This window comes from Gopherus evgoodei, chromosome 1, assembly GCF_007399415.2.
Source record: "Gopherus evgoodei ecotype Sinaloan lineage chromosome 1, rGopEvg1_v1.p, whole genome shotgun sequence".
Taxonomy (NCBI): domain Eukaryota; kingdom Metazoa; phylum Chordata; order Testudines; family Testudinidae; genus Gopherus; species Gopherus evgoodei.
In genome coordinates, this window is record NC_044322.1 from 354136554 (window position 1) to 354157037 (window position 20484).

The window sequence follows — 20484 nt, forward strand, 5'->3', positions numbered from 1 at the left end:
ACTTGGAGGAGCTCTGTTATGCTGGCATGTATGGCCCCCTACTTAGACCACTAGGTTGGCAAAAGAATCAGATGTTTTCTGATATATTCAGCTTAAACATTAGTACTCTTTCAACGAGGGCCCTTTTTCCTTACAATATAAGTGGTATCTAAAATAGTGAATCATATAAAGACTCCTTTTTTAAGTCTGTTGCTCTGCAAGCACTGAGGGTTTTGGTATGATAGCTCAGCTCTTACCCTCTGTGTTCAAATGTTAGTGTTGTTTGTGAGTCCAGAGCTGTTCTTGGGTACAATTGCACATAAGTGACCTTATTATTTTTGCTCCAGCGTTTTTTGAGGATTTCATATACCTAGACATTTCTCCTGCAAAGCCTTTGGCCAGCTTCAAGCAATTACTTTCCTTGGTGTTTACCTTGTTGTTGTTTATCCAAGCTCTAAAACAAGATAGGGGAATTCTGTTAATATTACAGATCAGCTGCTAGAGTTCCACAAAGGCTGAAGATAATATACACATGAGAAGGAAATGCTAGTTGGCAGCAAGGTCCATTAGCCTTGTTTCATGGTAGCAAGGACAAGGGCTAAATTTTATCTCAAAATGTAAATAGCTAAGAGAGCCCGAAAGAGCCCCTGGTGGTAAATTTTCAGTTAGAGTTCATATGATTTCAAGCTGCCTTTTAGAATTAGAGTGAGAAATAAGAGTTCTCTTTATAGGTTAGATACCTACTAAAAGCACTGCGTGCACTTTTCCCACCAATCTGAGTGAGTTTACTAGGTAATTGAAATACTGAAGCTTCTCCCTCTAGCTCAGGGGGGATCGGCAACCTTTCAGAAGCGGTGTGCTGAGTCTTCATTTATTTACTCTAAGTTAAGGTTTCATGTGCCAGTAATACATTTTAACATTTTTAGAAGGTCTCTTTCTATAAGTCTATAATATATAACTAAACTATTGTTGTATGTAAAGTAAACAAGGTTTTCAAAATGTTTAAAAAGCTTTATTTAAAATTAAATAAAAATGCAGAGCCCCCTGGACCAGTGGCCAGGAGTGAAAATCAGCTCGCATGCCGCCTTTGGCATGCATGCCAGAGGTTGCCTACCCCTGCTCTAGCTCAAAGATTGTTTAAGTCTATCTGTGTCAAGAAATTGAGTAAAATATAAAAAAAAACAAACCATTTTCAGGTCCTTTAGCTGAAAGTGGTAGACTCATACAATTTACTAAACAGGACTGGCATTGATTGAAAACCATATGGAATTGATTGAAAACCATATGGTCTAAGGTATGCCGGGTCCATATTTATAAGATGGAGCTATTCATTAGAGGCATTTGGGTGAAAAGATTTAATTAACTTATTTGAAACTGTACATCTAGAAATCCTGTAGGACAATGACTTTAAATTCTATTTCACTGGCTTTTTTTCACGGCAGAAAATAACTTTTTTTATGTATTGTAATAAGCATTTGACTATATTTTTAAAGCTAGGTTAACCCATGTTGATTTAGATGGCCTACTTTCTATTTATGCCATCTGTGTTTTGCTTTTAAAAATTGTTAGGACTCTCTTACTGCACAAAATCTTACAATGCTTTTCTGTGCTGTTGTGATCGCGTGCAGGAAATATTGCAGTAATTTGAGTTAAGTTTGTTTTCTGCATTCACCCAGAGTCGGTGCTTCCATTTAGCGACCTAAGCGGTCGCCTAGGGCACTGGGATTTAGGGGGGGGTGGCATTTTGCCTCCCTCAGCGGCAATTCGGCCGCAGGGGTCCTTCCGCGCTCCAGGTCTTCGGCAGCAATTCTGCGGCGGGTCCTTCACTCGCTCCAGGACCTGCCGCCAAAGTGCCCCGAAGACCGGGAGCCATGGAAGGACCCCCCCCGCAGCAGAATTGCTGCCAACGACTGGGAGCGCAGAAGGACCCACGCCTAGGGCACCAAAAACCCTGGCACCGCTCCTGCATTCACCTCAGTAACTACATACTTGTAAGAACTTATGAAAAAAATGAATTTGTGCCAGTTAAGCAGGACTAACATCTTTTTCTTTGTTTTTAGTGCAGAGGAACTTCCTTTTCATGATGCAGCAATAGAAAGGGTAAGTCCCATCTCTTAAGTCTCTTAAAACTGTAAGCAAGCATCAACACTTGACAGTGTGTCCTTTATAATATGTATAAGTTTTATAATTGGGGGATATAGTGTCATAGTATAGACTTTCATATTGATAGAAACACATTTCTCGCATCTGCTAGAGGATAGAATCTCTTTAAATCACACATTTGGTTGAACTGCATTTCTGTTCATATATGACTAGATGCCATTAACTCCCTCTGGAATTGTTAACACCTCTCTTGGGTTAACCACAAAAGGTCACTTACGTTACTTTGTACATTGCTGCCTTCACGTTCATCCCAGGCTCTGCTGGCTTGGATGAATTATGGACAAACACAAGTTCCTAATGTGACTGCATGTTGAGCTGCTGCTTAATAAGAAGACAGTTCCATTAGTGAAATATTTCAAGTTAAGCTTGGCTCTTGCCCTAGTTCAGTTCCCTTTGGTTAGTTAATACCCTCTACTATTTTCTTTTCAAGTTAACATCTCTGTGCTGCTCAGATCAGCTCATCCTAGTGCATGGAGGTGGGGGTGAGTGTTTGTTTTAAACAAATGCAGCTCTCACAGCCTTTAAAAGCTGTCTCTTTGGAAAATTGCAGTATTCTGAGCTGCTGAGAGAAGCTAATGGGGATCAGTGTAGGGCAGTGTGTGAGAGAGAGTAAGAGAAAGGAATGCTGCTTATGAGAGGAGAAGAAAAATTCCCGAGTCCCTGTCTGTTTTGCATTGCTAGGTGGTTCTTGGGTCATGACAGCATGTTTCTGTAACCTGAAACTGCATTGTTTTCTTGCAATGTTTCGTTGCATTTATAGCATAATGAGCATTTATTGTTAACTTCATTTTAATCAGAACGACACAGCTATGTGTGAGGCTATAAATGTTCATGGTCTCAAATATTAGACAACTTTATAATTATTTTTCATTGTCATATGACATTTGAAGCTCTGATTCATTTACCTAAGTGTGAGATATATATTATCCTTACACTATGCTATGAAAAGTGTCTAATTCTCATATCCCATGTTTTAATAATACTGTCCCAGAGAGAGTGTTTGCATAGGAACTATATTTATTGTACACTTTTCAATGTTAAGTTGCAAATGTAGTTATAAAAAGTAATTACACTGTATTCTAGTTATACTTTTGGTGATATCCTGACCTCTGCTGGCCTGAGGCTGAGGTTTGCATTACTTCAGTCAGTGATGCTTAGTTCTCTGCAATTTCTATGTTACCACAGTAGTTGATAGGACAACTAGCATGTAATTTCATTGTGGGCTAATAATAAAGAAAAGATAGAGTGTTTTTTAATTAACTTATCTGACAGTGGGGGACTGTCCAGGCTTTTTTTCTGTATCATTTCTGGCCTTGTATGATGTCCAGAAGCAAATATTGGTGGTGTTTTGACCAGTTTGTATTTTACATAAAGAGTCTTTTACGTCTTTCCAATTAAATTTGAAACTCTTTCCCTTTATCACAACCTGTCCTTCATGCATGTTCCACTGTGCAGCCTAAATTGCTTTTCTTTGTGTAACATGTAAAAATACTTTAGGATGGGGTTAGCGTGACTGCCCAGTAACTACTTTTCACATTTCATTTCATAGGCCGTGTGAGTGCTTAAATGCCAGAAACCATTGTACTATGTTACACCAATTCACCTTTAAATTTATGCAATGTTTTAAAATGTAAAATTCGGAGAGGCATCATGGTCCAGTGGGTAGAGTACTGACTGAAGACCTGGGTTCTATAACTGGCTCTGTCTCTGATGTCCAAATCGTTTAATCTCTCTGTGTCTGAACCTAACTCTGTATCTGTTTCTCTTCGCTCTGTCTTGTTTGTTTAGTCTGTAAACTCTTCCGATTTTAATAGTTCTTACTATGTGTTTGTACAGCACCTTGCATGATGGAGTCCTGACCTTTTGTTGGGGTCTCTACCAAGGCACTAGCGTAGGCTCTCTACTCCAGGTGCTATTGCAATATTAATAATAAATAAGAGAGTGTCACAAAGATGGATATTGGCCAGTTAAGCTTCATCCCTTTCCCTTTCTAATAGTCCATTATTTATTTTACCTGGAATAAGATTCCCTTCCAATTTCAGTTTGACTTTAGTATTCCCAGAGGTTAAAATATTTCAAAGTTTAACTATGTCTACCCTAGCATTTTTGTTGATAAAACTTTTGTCAGTCAGAGGTGTGAAAAAAACTCATCCCAATTCCCGACCAACATAAGTTAGACCAACAGAAGCACTGGTGTGGATAGTGCTGTGTTGGTGGGAGAGGCTCTCCTACCGACATAGCTACCCCTGATCGTTGGAGGTGGGAGAGCAGCTACACAGGAGACCTTACAGCAGTGCAGCTGCAGTGGTACAGCTGTACTTTTGTAAGGTCTCCAGTATAGACATAGCCATTAAACCTACTGCAGAAGACAGAACAGTGGTTTTCTTCAGACTACTACATGGACTCTAGATTTCCTGACAAAGCAGTAGTATCCATCTTCTCTGCAATGTGCTTCTTGAGATGTAGACATGTTATCCAAGCAACTCTTGTTGGATGTGAAAATGAGCATTGCTGAGGTTTAAAAAAAAAAAATGTCACAACTGTCCAAAAAACAAACTTAGAGTTTAAGAACCATCATAGACTGATCCAGGAGCCAAGAAGCCTGAATTAACCTAAAGCTGAAGTGAGTTCAGTATTAGAGGCTCAGAGTGAAGATGGGATCTTATTTTTCTGATCAACTGAATAACTTGCCCAGAGCAGAGACCTGGCTTGCTTTACTGGAGACTTGTATGCACATTTCTTCTTCTCCCTCTCACCCACAAGCCTGAACTATGCCCAGGGAAATAATTTGGAAAGCTTCTGCTACTGGGATATTATAAGGGTTCACTGTATTTTCTCAACCTCACTGTGAAAATATATAAATGCTGTGATGCTAGAGCTAAGATATGTGGGAGGCAGCAGTTTTTCTACAGTGCCCTTTTTAAGCTAAACCTTACATGATAGAACATAGGAATATTTTTAAAAGCTGAAGATGCCAGTGTCTATCTGCAAAACCTCATAAAGATGCCTCAACAGCGTGAAACTCCACAAGAACCTCGGGGCAATGAAATGCAGTGTGAAAAGTCAAATAAGTAAGACTGACAAAGTAGTAATATCTGTCTCGACACTGTTTGTAGGAGCTGGTATTAAACTACCCAAGAAAATGGATATAATATTGTTGTTTCATTATATATGTCATCCATGTATTTACTATCACCATATTTTTCATTTTCATTTTATTGTGGAAAAAGCTCTTTGGACACCTTTAACTTCCTAATACTTTCTTTCAGCTTTTCAGACCTGTAGTTATATCCATCTGCTATATTTCTTCATAAATTCTGCTGATCAGAATTTAACTATTATCTTAGTTCTAAAGTGTAAATCCTCATGGAGTCAATTCATGCTATGGGGTCATTTATGAAATTACTGATCAGCATATTTAAAAATGAAGTTTTTATTGTGCATCCACATTCATATTTTTCTAATGCTATCTCATGAGTGCTTCCTTCCTTTTTTAATACCAATCTTTATGGACTAACAATAGCTTGCCATATTATTTATAGGTGAATGTCAGAGAAAATTATGCACATTTTGTTTCTACTCTATTATAATGGCCTGAAATGCTGTAAAATCACTGTTATGGTTTCTGACTGGCAGAAGCTTATTTCTGTTGGTCTATTTAACACAGCAGTACAACGCTATCATTAGCCTACACATGGCATTTGGCTGTTCCATACATCCTCTGTGGCAATTATCAATATGGTGTAATTTTTTTTTTCCAGCAAAACCCTTGTGTGACAGTGCAGAAGTTTTGTGTGCGTGTATGTGTGTAAATTAAGCTTTTGTGTGCAATTGTTACACAGCTTTTAAAAGCATTTCTGAAATAGTTGGTCTTTATCTTATTACTCAAAACAGTAGTAGTAGTATACATGGTTTAATTACAATAAGATATCTGATACATGAAATGGATTGTCCTTACCTGTAGATTTAGGCCAGATGGATGACGATAACAATAACTGTGTTAAAAATAAGTTATTTTCCAGATCACTTCGTGAATTTTATCGTGGACTTTAATTTAAAGATGGAAAATAACTGTAAGGTCACTTAAGGCTTGTCTTGTCTTCACGTACAGCGATACAGTGGTGTTGCTGTACCGCTGTAGTGCTGTATGTGAAGAAGCTACTATGCTGATGGGAGAGCTTTTCCCATCATCACAGTTAATCCACCTCCCCGAGAGGCGGTAGCTTTGTTGGTGAGAGAAGCTGTCCCACCAACACAGTGCTGTCTACACAGGGGTTAGGTCAATATAACTACAATGCTAAAGGGTGTGGATTTTTTCACACCCCTGAGTGATGTAATTATACCTATATAAGTCTGTAGTTTAGACCTGGCCTCAGTCCTAGTTCTGCTAGTTCAGACTTGGACCAAATTTTGTTGGTGGTAGACGCAAGCTTTTGAGCTACACGGAGCTCTTCTTCAGGTCTGAGAAACTAACTCAGGCTATGTCTGCATTAGCACTTTAGTAGGTAAAACGTATGTTGCTCAGGGTCTTAAAAAAAACCACACGCGAGAGACATAAGGTACAACAACAAAAGTGCCAGTGTGTAACTGCCACCTGACGTAGCTACTGCCATTCATTGGGCATGGTTTAATTATGCCAGTGGAACAGCTCTCTCGTCAGCCTAGAGTGGCTACATTGGGGATCTTGCATCGGTACAGCTGCGGGACTGTGCGGTCTCTAGTGTAGATACAGCCTCAGTGTGTCACTGCTATATACAAGGTGGAACAGATTGTTTAGCGTAAGTGGTTAACAAACATTTCAAGGGACCATTCAAGCTGAAGTGGCTCATTAACACCCCTCCAGTCTAAGCCCACGTCCAGACTACTCCGCCGTATCGGCGGGTTAAAATCGATTGCTCGGGGATCGATATATCGCGTCTAGTCTAGACGCGATATATCGATCCCCGAGCGCGCTTACATCGATTCCGGAACTCCATCAACCCGAACGGAGTTCCAGAATCGACACGGAGCGCCGCGGACATCGATCCCGCGCCGTCTGGACGGGTGAGTAATTCGATCTTAGATATTCGACTTCAGCTACATTATTCACGTAGCTGAAGTTGCGTATCTAAGATCGATTTTCCTCCCCTAGTCTGGACGAGGCCATAGGGAAGAAAGGAAGCGGGGAGGAAGCAGCTGGGGTGGAGTTTAGTAGTGGGTTACAGATTGTTGTGATAATCCATAAATCCAATGTCTCTATTCAGACCATCATTTTTAGTGTCTAGCAAAGCCTGGGAGCTTAAATTCATAACTTCACCTTGAATGGTCCCTTGAAATGTGTGTTAACTACTGATGCTAAACAATCTGTTCCACCTTGTATTTAGCAGTTACACTGAGTTAGGCTATATCGACGCCGCACTTTTGTCAGTAAAACTTTTGTTGGTCAGGGATGTGAAAAACCACATTCCTTACTGAAAAAAGTTTTTCTGACGAAAAGTGTCAGTGTGGACAGCACTTTGTCAGCAGGAGACAGTCTCCTGCCGACAAAGCCAGTGCCGCTTGTTGGGGGTGGTTTTATTTTGCCAGCAGGAGAGCTCTTTCCTGTTGGCAAAGAGCGGCTACGCAGGAGACCTTACAGTGACACAGCTGTGCTGCTGCAGGGTATGTCATATAGACATGGGAGAGGAGTTAGATTTGATTTTTTTTTAAAATTCCTTCTCCTGCTTATTTAAATAGAATGATTCCACCTAAGGCAACAGTCTTGCAAGCACTTTTGCATGTGCTTAATTTTAAGTACGTGACTAGTTGACTCGTGAGTAAAGTTAAGCCTTTGGGTTTGCAGTATTGGTACCTAAAATTTGCTAATTCATTTAGGTTCATGTAACTGTGTTATTGCCTAACAATCGAGTCTAGATTTTTAATGATTTGGGAAGAGCTTTGAGATTGTTGGTGGAAAAATGTTAATTTATATATGGGGCAATTCTGCATTTGAATTAGGCTGAATAGCTTGGGCAAGGGAGGTCATCACCTCAAAGCATTAATAGTTTTATGAAGAATTTTTCAAACATTTGCATTGGAAATTAACTGCCTGGAGTTTTTAGACACTTAATGTTTTTGGTACTTGCCAAAAATTTGACAGGAAGAAATTTAAACCCTTTTGTGTGTGTGTGTGTGTGTGTGTGTGTGTGTGTGTGTGTGTGTGTGTGACTGACTGACTGACTGACTGACTGACTGACTGACTCCTGGGGAATTCTGTGCCAAAAAAATAAAAATTCTACACACAATATTTTAAAACTCTGCATATTTTATTTGTCAAAATACCACAATATAATAACACCAGTTTCAATTATGCTAGTAATTTATTTTAAAATAACCGTCAGCAATTATGTCTGTAATAATACAGAGAAAAAAAGGATTCAGGAATGTTTTTTGACAAATAGATTATTTACTAGGTAGATTAATACAGAACTTTATACAAATATACAACTTTTAATACAGAACAGAGTAATTAATTTAAACTACAATACAGAAACTTATTTCCGGAACCAGTCAGAAGCAGTGCAAAGGCTTTGGAGGAGTCAGGAGTAATGGAGGAGCTGAGGGAGAGGAAAGGAGGCTGGGAGTGAACTTGGAGGGGTGTTGCCTGTGGGTGGTGGTAGTATGGAACAGTTTTTTTGCAGGGAGTTGGGGAGCCTCCCCTGTGCAGACTCTGGCTGACCCTGAGCCTCTCCCATTTAGTCAGGCACATTTGTCCCCGTCCCCTTGTGTCCCTGCAGTCCCTGTCCCCATGTGTCCCTGCAGCCCTCCTCCCATTCAGCCTCTGGCTCAGTGCTGTCACCCCACTAACTCCTAAGCTCATGCCCCAGTCTGTCCCCCCACCCCTCCCGACACTAGCACTTCTGAATTCCAGCCTGTGACCCCCCAGCAGTCCCATGTGCTCCACTCTGTCTGTGTCTCCCCCCATACCTGGCTCCGCAGGTAGGGTGCTGTGATGAACGCAGCTGGCTAATGGCTGTTATTTCCTCTCAGCAGCTGCTATCCTGTCACTATAGTGGCCTCTGGTGGGTGAAAGGTGGAACTGCAGCACTTCTGAGGAAGGATGTATTTTCTGTGCAGAAAAAAAAACTGCATGGGACATGAATTCTGCGCATGTGCAGTGGCACAGAATTCTCACAGGAGTAAAATAATATTGGGCTTCCAAATGATTAAAAAAAGTACTGGCAATTAATCACGAGATTTAAAATAATCATGATTAATTGCAGTTTTAATTACACTTTCAAACAATAGAATATTTAAATATCTGTGGATGTTTTCTACATGTTCAAACATATTAATTTCAATTACAACACAGAATACAAAGTGTACAGTGCTCACTTTATATTATTTTTATTACAATATTTGTACTGTAAAAAAGATAAAAGAAATATTTTTCATTTCACCTCATACAAGTACTCTAGTGTGATCTCTTCATCGTGAAAGTGCAATTTTTTTTGACATAACTGCACTAAAAAATAAAATATTGTAAAACTTTAGAGCCTAGAAATCCATTCAGTCCTCCTCCTTGTTCAGCCAAATGCTAAGACAAACAAGTCTGTTTACATTTATGGGAGATAGTGCTGCCCACTTCTTATTTATGTCATCTGAAAGTGAGAACATTCACATGACATGATTGTAGGCAGCTTTGCAAGGTATTTATGTGCCAGATATGTTAAACAGTCATTTTCTGGCCACATTCCAGAGGACATGCTTCCATGCTGATGATGCTTGTTAAAAAAATGCATTAATTAAATTTGTGGCTGAACTCCTTGGAGGAAAATTATGTCTCTCCTGCTCTTTGGTTTTACCCACATTCTGCCATATATTTTGTGTTATGGGAGTCTCGGATGATAACCTAGCACATGTTGTTTGATTTAAAAACGCTTTCACTGCAGATTTCACAAAACACAAAGAAGGTACCAATGTGAGATTTCTAAAGATAACTACAACACTTGACCCAAGGTTTAAGAATCTGAAGTGCCTTCCAAAATCTGAGGGGGACGAGATGTGGAACATGCTGTCAGAAGGCTTAAAAGAGCAGCACTCCAATGCAGAAGATACAGAACCTAAATCACAGAAAAAGAAAATCAACTTTCTGTTGGTGGCATCTGACTCAGATGATGAAAATGAACATGCATCAGTACGCACTGCTTTGGATCATTATCGAACAGAACCCATCATCAGCATGGAATCATGTCCTCTGGAATGGTGGTCGAAGCATGAAGAGGCATAAAAATGTTTAACATATCTGGCACATAAATACCTTGCAAAGCTGGCTACAATAGTGTCATGTGAATGTTCTCACTTTCAGAGGACATAAATAAGTAGGCAGCATTATCTCCCATAAATGTAAACAAACTTGTTTGTCTTAGCAATTGGCTGAACAAGAAGTAGGACTGAGTGGACTTGTAAGCTCTAAAGTTTTACATTGTTTTGTTTTTGAGTGCATTTATGAAACAAAATTTACATTTGTAAAATGCACTTTCACGATAGAGATTGCACTATAGGACTTGTATGAGGTAAATTGAAAAATGCAATTTCTTCTTTACAGTGCAAATATTTGTAATAAAAATATAAAGTGAGCACTGTACACTTTGTATTCTGTGTTCAAAATATATTTGAAAATGTAGAAAAATATCCAAAAATATTTATAATAAATCTCAATTCGTATTCTATTATTTAATAGTACAATTAAAATGGCAATTAATCATGATTAATTTTTTTGTTCAAGTTAATCTGTTTCGACTTAATCACTTGAGTTAACTGTGATTAATAGACAGCCCTAATATAAATAAATAAATAAAAGTACATTCAGGCTGACAGCTTGTATGCAAAGAAACGGCTCTTTCCAGGTAAGACTAATTTAGCAAAGGTGATGCCACTGGTGCCACTATAATTCTTGATGTTAAATGTTCCTGCTGTGGAAAATATCTTGGTTAAACTTGTTTCTAATAGTTTTAGAAGACTCTAAACTAGATATTTTTGAAAAAATTAGGTTTGAAATTATTAATTGTCATTTTATTTCAGCAAAAGCACCTTGAAATTGAAAGAACTACAAAATGGCTAAAAATGCTGAAGAGCTGGGAAAAATACAAGAATAGCGAAAAGGTAAGTTATGCATTTTTTTGGTCAGTTTCCTCTATTGAATTTAGCAGTATTAAATTAAGTATAGTGATGATCATACCTATTTATGTAATCAGAAAAATAAATTTAAAAATAAAAATGAAAATCTGTTTTTATGATCGCATGGTGCAACAATGTAACAGTGACAAGTCCTCCGCCCGCTTCTCTTCCTGGAGCCCACTGGTTGCCCCAGTAAAGCTCAGAGAGGCTTCTAGTTATGCAGCACCCGTGACTTTATTTACACAATGTTCTCCCACCACCAGTGTTGTGCTTTGAGAGCTTGCAGGCCTGATAATCTCCTCTCCTAAACAGGGTCTGCCCTCAGCCTGGAGACTGACCTTCCCCTGGCCATTCCCTCTTCTTTGGGCTGCCAGCCAGCCTTTATAGCCCTTGAACCTGCAGGTGCAGCCAATTCTAAAGGCCAGGCACCAGGTTTCTCCCCAGCCCCAATCTATTTCCCGTGATTAGCCCCTGCTCAGCCAGCCCCACTTATGTGCCTTTGCACCAGTGCCCTGCTACAGTTACAAACTAACAAAGAAATTGGTGTTGAAATACAGGAGTTTTGAAGGACAGCATTCTGGGGGCCACATGGTGTATTCAGAACTACCATTGCCTATAAAATCCTGTATTGCATTATAATTGTGGAATGGGATTGGGACATTCAGGGCCAGGGGGCACACAGTGTGAGGGTGCATGCTGCATAACATTTGTGGTAGAAGGGAAACTGTACATCACAAGATGAGCAGGTAAATAGATATTAAACTACTAGTCTTCAGGGGGAATAGTTAACGCATAATTATTTTTGAAAATAGTAAAAAAAATAAAAAAAATAAAATAAAAATAGAACTTTTTATAAAGTTAAGCAGAGAAAGGCCCTATCTAAAAGTCCAGATGGGAACATGAGAACTCTGGAAAAATTTGGATCTGAATCTTAAATTTATGAATTGACTTTGTGCCCGTTTGTATGCTGAACATTATTGTAGTAGTTAATGCTGAAAATTTTAATCAAACCGATATACAGGTGGTGTATAACCATAATGGAATCTGCTGGCTCTTCATTTTGAATCCTTTTAAAATTCTTTGTATGATATTAAGCAGGTAGCTATGTAGAGAAACAGCCTTCTTTCGCAGCCACAGGTTTGGTGGATGGGCTTAGAGAGCCTCTGCTACTTGTATACTGAAAGTTGTCTTGGGTTCCTGCCCAGGGAGCCTGACTAGTCATGAATTGTGCTATTGAACTACATGTTGAACAAACCAGACACCATGAGGATGCTTTAAAGGAGTTTTAAAGGATGCTTTAAAGATCCTCTTGGAAGTGGGTGCCTAGAGTAAGTTTTAACGTACAGAACAAATAATTAAAACCTAAATTTTAAGTACAACTTATTTAGTTAATTTTTCCATATGTTGAGTTCATTGTTACTAAGCAAAAGATGCAAAGTGCCCTTCATGCAGGTGGATCCTCCCTGTGGTGGAAATGATTTCTCTCTTAGGAGGCTGATGCTTACATGTTGGTGCACTGATTTTGCTGAATTTGACAGGGAGCCATCCCTGAAATACTGCAAGTAGCTATTTAAAAGTTCACAGTAATGCCATGCAAAAGGTCAGGACAGAAAGTACAGAAAAGCAGTGTTCAACTGAAATTACATGGGAATTTTAAATAGGTATAATTAGCCATTTGGAATTTAGCTCAGGATTCAGCCAGAGGTTAACATCACTAACTGTCTTGAAAATGGCTGTGGGATTTTTAATTACCACAAGTGAGCTTTGACAACAAAAGAAAATGGACTACATTTACATGTGTGATAGCTGTACTTCTGTGTGCAATAGCTTCCTTCTGTAGAGAGATAGTTATGTAATGATAGGGTACCAGACTGCGAGTCAGGAAACCTGGACTTTTCTCTAGCTCTGTCTGTCACTTAGGGTTAGATGTTGTCCATGTCTTGCACAGCCAAATAGGGGAATTAGGCCCTGTAGCCCACAGGAGACTGTGTAATATCTACTTGGATCTTCGTTCGGTGCACAGCCCTTGCATTCTCACTGCCCCCCTCCTCCCTTACTGTGAGTGAATTGGTGAGGAGGGGCTAGAAAAAGGCCAGAAGTGGGTGAGAAGCACAGCTGTGCCCCTCCAGGCAATAGTAAGCTGAACTGGGCTGGTGTTACTTCTCCCTCGCAACCTACACAATTTCCTGGCTGCAGCAAGTTACAGCCTGCTGGAGAAATGGGGAAGGAAGGAAGGAATTGTTACTCTCTGAATCACAATTTCTTCCCTAAGCTGGAGTGGTCATCAGGGTTGATGACCTCCTGAGGTCCCTTCCTAGTCCAACCTGCTGCTCAAAGCAGGACGAATCCCCAAACAGATTTGTGTTGCAGAGGTAGGAAGTTCATTCAGTCCATAACTTCTCTACTGATAACAGCTTACAAAGTGCTAGTTTGAATGGATTGTGAACACCTGACCACTAGGAACTGGACTGAGACCAAACAGCCATCTGAAGGTTAAGATATCAAGCCTCTGTCAGATTTGAACTGGTGACCTAAAGGTAATCCAAAGTGCCTTAATGGAAACCATCTTTAAGGTAACGCGATACCTGCATCTCAAAATGAAGCCTGTTGGTTCCAAAATAATAATTATTCAGAAACCTCTTCAAGAACAGATAGCATTTTCAGACTGTGTAATGGTCTCCTGAAGCTGCATAAATTACCCTTTTGCCTTTTTCATGTCTGTTGCTTGTCAAAATAAAATACTACTCTTCTCCAGCAGCAGCTTCTTCTGTACAAGGTGTCTGTCGAATGGCAAAGTTCCTCAATTTCTATGTTCTAGTTTCGGATACCAGTTCTTCTAGTTTATGCTTTTATTTCCTAATTGTATTCTATAGTGTAACAAGCCAAGGTACATTCTATAGTGTAACAAGCCATCAGGACCGGCTTTACAGTTTTCGCCACCCCAAGCAGCACACCGAATGCATCCTTAGGGCGGCAGGCGCGTTTCCGCGGTGGCGGCAATTCGGTGGCAGCTTTTATGTTTAGCTGAAGCCGCCACGGACAGCTAAATATAGAAGCTGCTGCCGAATTGCCGCCACCGTGGAAACCCACGTGTCGCCTTAAGGGCACACGGACTGCCCCTGCCGTCCACAGCGGTAATTTGGTGCACTGCTGGGGGCAGAAGAACAGGGACTGCTGCCCTTTGAAGATGGCCGCTTCTAGCACCAGCTTGGAATGCTGGTGCCTGGAGCTGGCTGTGCAAACCATCAGTCACTACTCGTATTAAAGCTTTCCTGACTTAATGTGGTCACAATTTTCAGGAAAGATTAAATAAAATTCCACTTAATATCTTGCCATTTGAATATTGACAACAATGTATGTCTGCATTTCATGGTCTGCCTTCAGCTTTAGTTGAGAAGCTATCCAAAGAGAGAAGGAGGGGAAAGGGAAGGAGAAACTGCCAAGAAAAGGTAGCTAAATTTATTTTAGAATTCATAAAGCATGAGATAGTCAAATCTCCACTTGCTTTCTGTTCAGTCTCCAAAGCCTGAATGAAGTATCACTTTCCCCTCTCCGAGATTTCAGAATAAGATAGTGCAGAGCTCTAATGCTTGCATTCTCCTGTTATTGTTACAAAACCCATGAAAGATGAAATACGTAATGAAGGCTCCATTATAGCAATACATTCCTTTAGGACCTCAGGATTTGATTCTTATCCTTGCCATGATTGATTCTTTTTCCGCTGGCGGCCTCCCCCAGCCTCCTGGGAGCCTGAATGACAATTCTCACTCTTAAAAACTAGGTTTTCTGATAGCTGCCTCATTTCCCTTCCTGGGCCAATTAGATTTGTGAGCTTGCTCTTGCAACATGGCTTGAGAAGTGTCTTGTTTTTGTATTTCTCACAGATATTTTCAGAGTGGCCCACAGAGTATGTGGGAACGTTTTTGGGGTGTGTGCGCAAGTCTCATTAGGTGATGTGCATTTTACAGTCAGGTAGATTGACTAATTGGCTGTTGTAACAGATCTTATTGATCGCCCCCTTGTGGCCACTCAAGAGACTGCTGTGAGGGGATCCAGATGCTTATGTTTTAAGCTTCTGGAGTCTGAATAGAGCTTTGTCTTGGCACCAGCTCAGGGTGCATAGATCCCTAATTGAGCACCTGGTCCTAAGAGTTTAGACCATGTGGCCCACTGCATAGTCCCCGAAAGCAGTGCTAAGCTTTCAGAATTCCTCTGTAGATCAAACATACTCTCTCCCAGAACTCCATCAAAGGTATGAGCCTTCTAGGTTACTGTTAACTTTCTCATGGGGCATGTGATAGGGTATAGCACATAACCCATACAGACTTTGCATAGAATTCAAATACTGTATTGCTCTTTACTTATCACACAAGAAATACAGACCTATAAAGATATAATGAGCCCTACATGCATTTCCTTGCCTCAGTTTCCTCACTAATCCAGACCATTCTTTGGCCATCCATTTTTGAGGCCATCCATTGTTTTTCTGTTGCAATGCATCGTTGGTGTGCAGAAGTATGAAGCCTCTCCCCCATACCAGCTCTTCCTCCCTGACTATGGCCTATCCCCCCTTCCCCTCTCCTGCTCAAACTTCCTATGTCTCCCCTTTGAGTCTTCTCCATGTGAATCCTTTTATATTCTCCTTCTTTTAGTCTGTACATTTGTGCTACTTGGGAAATTTCCATTCTCCAAACTCCCAGTCCCCGTTGTGTAGTCAAAACACAATTATTAAAGTTAAGTCCTCCCCATAGACCTCAGTGTTGTGTACCTGCTGCAGATCCTGTCTGCAATGGTGGAGACACAGACATAGGGGTTTTCTATGATACAGCAGTTTCAGAAGAACAACTTCATAATGTCAACCAGAATTCCTAAGTTGTACAAACAGATTCCCCAAATCATCACAGATACTCATCCTTGCAAAATCAAAATGGGTTAGTTTTTTAACTTTTCTTTTCCATTTTAATTCATGCCATGTGTTTTCACTTCAGAGTTGGAAAGAACTACTTAAGGATCCAGTTCTATAGCCACTCCTCTCCCTCTTAAAGTCAGGGGGGCATATTCTCAGCTAGTGTAAATTGTCTTAGCTCCATTGAAATCTGAGTTCAATTATATCAATAGTGCTATGACAATTTACCCAAGCTGAGGATCAGCCTTAGCGTGTGCCAGATGTAGAAGCCTCCATTTAAAAAAATTGATTACATTTTTGTATGTAATACTTACATAATTTTTTCATCATGTTTAATGCTAAGGGCACTGTTCCAATTTCATAATGCTATGTCGTTATGGAGAAATATTTTCAGACAGTAACAGTTAACTGAAACACATAATAACATCTCTAACAAGAAATAGAAATATCTAAACTTAGCACTATAATTTCTTTTAAATCAGATATTGTTATAGTTTGGTTAATGAAAATTCCTCCATGTCTGGAGGACTGTAATAGTTCTAGTGTGTGTATTTTGTTTTATTTTTGAATCTAGAGAAGATACAAAATCTGTTTATGATCATGTAAGTCATATGATAATATACAAAAACAGTTATTTCCAACACAGGTATATACCTTATATTTGCTATATAGGGTAATAGCAGTGTACAACTTATGGTGATAGACTTAAACATGCTAATATTCCATTTGCTTTTTCATTTGACTGTTCTCTAATAATGTGGTAGCTGAAGACTTACCGTAAAGGAGAGGGTTTCTGTTGCGTATAGCTCCTGGTTTTGCTGGATATGATATGGCTCTGTCTCTTCCCTCCTATAAAAAAAAAAAAACTTTCACATTCCTTTCCCGTCTTATTGCCTGTGTAATTGAGCCTGTGTCAGGAAAGATTTTCTTCCTTCAAAGGAGACATCAGTCTTGTTTCTGGCAGCTTTTGAGCTTCTTTCTGTCTCTGAAACCTGTCGGACAATGGGAGTCCTTAATCTAGTGTTCTGTTGTGTTTCTAGTCAGAATCTTGCAACATCTCTCAATAATGAGAGGATCTTCCTGTGTTTAAATTAAGCAATATTTTGAGAGCAAAGGCAAAGGATCTGAGTCTATAGGGCTTGCAGGGAAGACCAAAATGAGGTGTGACATTCTGCAGGTTGTCTACATGCCTCTCCAGTGCTGCAGAACTTCTGATCAATTAATTAAAAATGTTTGCTCACATCAAAATCTTCCCATAGCTTTGAATAGCCCTGTTGGGTCCTAATATTTTTTCCATGGATGATGATCTGCTTTGTGAACCTTTCACTTGTTTGTTCAGGTTATTTGTGGCTGACTGTTCTTCCAGCTTTGCTTTCACAGAAGTTCTGTCAGCCCTTTTATCATCAACCTTCAAGTCATGATTTCAAAGAGCTGTCCTAGTTGCTGGTTGTTTCAGCCTGAGTGGGCACATAGGGTGGTAGAGTTGCCCACTCTGTTGAGACCCTGGAAACAAATCTCTCTCCTTCCTTAGTGTTACTCATTATCAAAGAGTATTTTGTTTAATAATACAGTCTTCAGGCCTTTGGCTGTTGTTCAATACGTAATTCAGTTTTGTTTTTATTTTAGCAAGAAGTTTGTATCACAAAGCATAGGTTATGGAGTTTTCATTAAGTGCAGATGCTCAGTATCCTGCTGACCTTTCCCCACTGTTCCTTTTCCCAACCCTGTATGTTTATTTAGAATATATATCTGCTAGTAAATTTTTCTCCAATGTATAGGTTGTTAATTAAGAGAATAGTTGATGGAAATAGATGAAGAAACAAGCAACAACATTGTTATGAAATGGCAAAAATGCTAGTTATCAAAGTACACCTATACTGCAATAATTATCACCTAATTAGAAGAAGGGCATGATATATGGCAGTGGTCTCCAAAGTAAGGTGCACAAGAGGATCCTTTGGGGTGCATGGCAGGAGGAGCGCTGCCGAAGCAGCACCACTTCAGCAGTTAAGGTGGCTTTCTTTTTTTGCGCTTTGGCAGTTTTGCTTGGGGCGACAAAAATAGTAGAGCCGGCCCTGCAGCAGGGGGTGCGTGCTCTGAAACTTTTTACAGTTAGGGGTGCATGATCAAAAAAGTTTGGAGACCACTACTATAGAGGACTGATAATAGGATATGACCTTTAGCTTACTGATTACTAGATGAATTCCAGCCTTGTTTGATAGCTACTGAAAGTCATTCCTGTCTGATGGCTGTTGGATGAACTTTTTGCAGTTGGGAGTGGGTGGGGCAGGGAGAGCAGTGGGGTGTTATGATTGGCTGGGCTCTGTCCCCTTCCTCATGAGGGTGGTGAGCGTTCTCTCAGTGGGTTAAATTCAAATTGGCAGCGAGCAATTTACACAGATAAAAAAAAAAAAAGAGGGACATCAGGGCTTGTCAAATGGGACCCAAACACACAAGCTGAAACCTAGACTGTCCAGGTGAAAACTGGATGGGTGGCAACCCTACTGGTGGGACTGTGTTGACTAAAGCCTGGTCTACACTTAAAAGTTTTACAGGCTAGGGGTCTGATTGTTTACTGAAATAGTTAAACTGGTAAAAGCCCTAGTGTGGATGCAGTTAAGTCAGATGAATAAAGGTGCCTTATACCAGTATAGTTAAAGCTGTAAAACTTTCTAGTGTAGAGAAGGCCTTACACTGCTGTCACCATGTCTGTTCTGTGGATGAACAGAGTATTACAGCCTCCAGGATGGGCAATCCAATTCCTTTTTGAAGCAATAAATGTCACCCAAAAATTTTAAATGAAAATTCTCACCCAAGCATTTGCCGGCCTTTTAACATGCATGAAGCTGACTAAATCATATAGAAATTTAGGTTATGGAATAATATCAGCAAAATATGTCGTGTATAGATTATAGCACATACAAGTGTGTCTGATAGTGTCTTTAGACAGCAAGCTTTTTAAGGTTGGCAGTCGTTCTGGTTGATAACCATATACTTTTTGCAATGGTGAAGGATTGTGTACATCTGCCTTGTATAGTAGATATGACAGTTGAGTGATGAATTTCCCTATCTTTGAGAAGCTCTAACTTGGCCACTACAATTCATGCTTTTTAGCCTTCCACATTGTACTTTTGAATGGGCTTCTGGTCTTTGGATTATTAAAAATGAAAGAATTTTAAAAATTTAAATAATCATCTAGTCTCTCTAGTACATGACTAAACCTAAAGCTTGGATCTGAACTACTTGATAATGTATCTTTAAGATAGGGAGTTCAGTTGCCCAAATAGCCGAAGGTTTACCCCATGGCTTGTTTACTAGCCTTTCAGCTCCGGAAACTTGAGTTAAAAACACAAATGACAGTAAGACTAAGATTCTCTCTCTTTGGAGTGGGAGAATTGTTTTAAATTGCTGCCTAGATTACAATAATAATTCATACAGATGCTTTATGTATGCAGTAACTTGTCATTGATCTGTTGTGACTTTCAGAGCATGTTAAATAAAAAAAAAATCCAATAGATCTATTATTGAATTACCTCTTGTTTGGTTTATAGTCAATGTTTTAGCCGCATGAAATGACTACAAAACCAGTTATCCAATTTCAGAAGAAAGATCTATGTTTTTTAATTATTCTGATATTGTGTACTGTTTCATGCTTTCAGTTATGATATACTAGGATAATGGGTGAGAAGAAATGCAGTACACATTAAGAGGCAGTCTAGATTTTCTGTGATATAATAACAGCAAAATCTTAAGATGCGCAAGTACTACAGTGGTGGGTACAATATAAGATTCTGCGAATGAAAAAGTAAATAGAAACGATCATTCTTAACCTCCAGCCCATTTGTCCAAATATATATTTTTTAAAATTTGCAATATCCTACATATTCCTCTGTGGGTGTATTGAGTGTGTGTTTATTAAAAAAACTCAAAATATATAAACTCCAAAGATATTTTTATGTTAAAGTCACATATTGGTCAGGTTTATATCTTCAAGTAGATTAACACTGGAACATGCTGCCTGCTCCATAGGGGAATGAGAAATGTATTGCACTGGATATAGAAGCATCAGAACTATTTGATTTAATACTGGTCTATTGTTTACTTATTTTAGTGATCTTTCTGCTTCTAACCAAAAGGGATTTCTGCTTACCACAGAGCTATTGAGACCTGCTGTGGGTGAGGTGCATGTGCTTGCTTAACCATATCTCCAAAAGGATACTATTTTGCAGATGGCATTCAAAGAAATACCATCATTTAAAAGCATTGTTTCCTGGAATGATTGGTGCAGATATTTAACT

At 39.5% G+C, this 20484-nt stretch overlaps 1 protein-coding gene across 4 annotated transcripts in view; it reads left to right on the forward strand.

Moving 5' to 3' along the window:
* Positions 1–20484, forward strand: part of USP6NL (USP6 N-terminal like) — a 214838-nt gene that overhangs the window by 136080 nt on the left and 58274 nt on the right. For all 4 annotated transcript variants that reach the window (XM_030569272.1, XM_030569182.1, XM_030569096.1 and 1 more), the window contains 2 exons: positions 2040–2079; positions 11185–11265. In XM_030569272.1, the coding sequence (XP_030425132.1) occupies positions 2040–2079; positions 11185–11265 (121 nt within the window). The remainder of the gene's footprint in view (positions 1–2039; positions 2080–11184; positions 11266–20484) is intronic.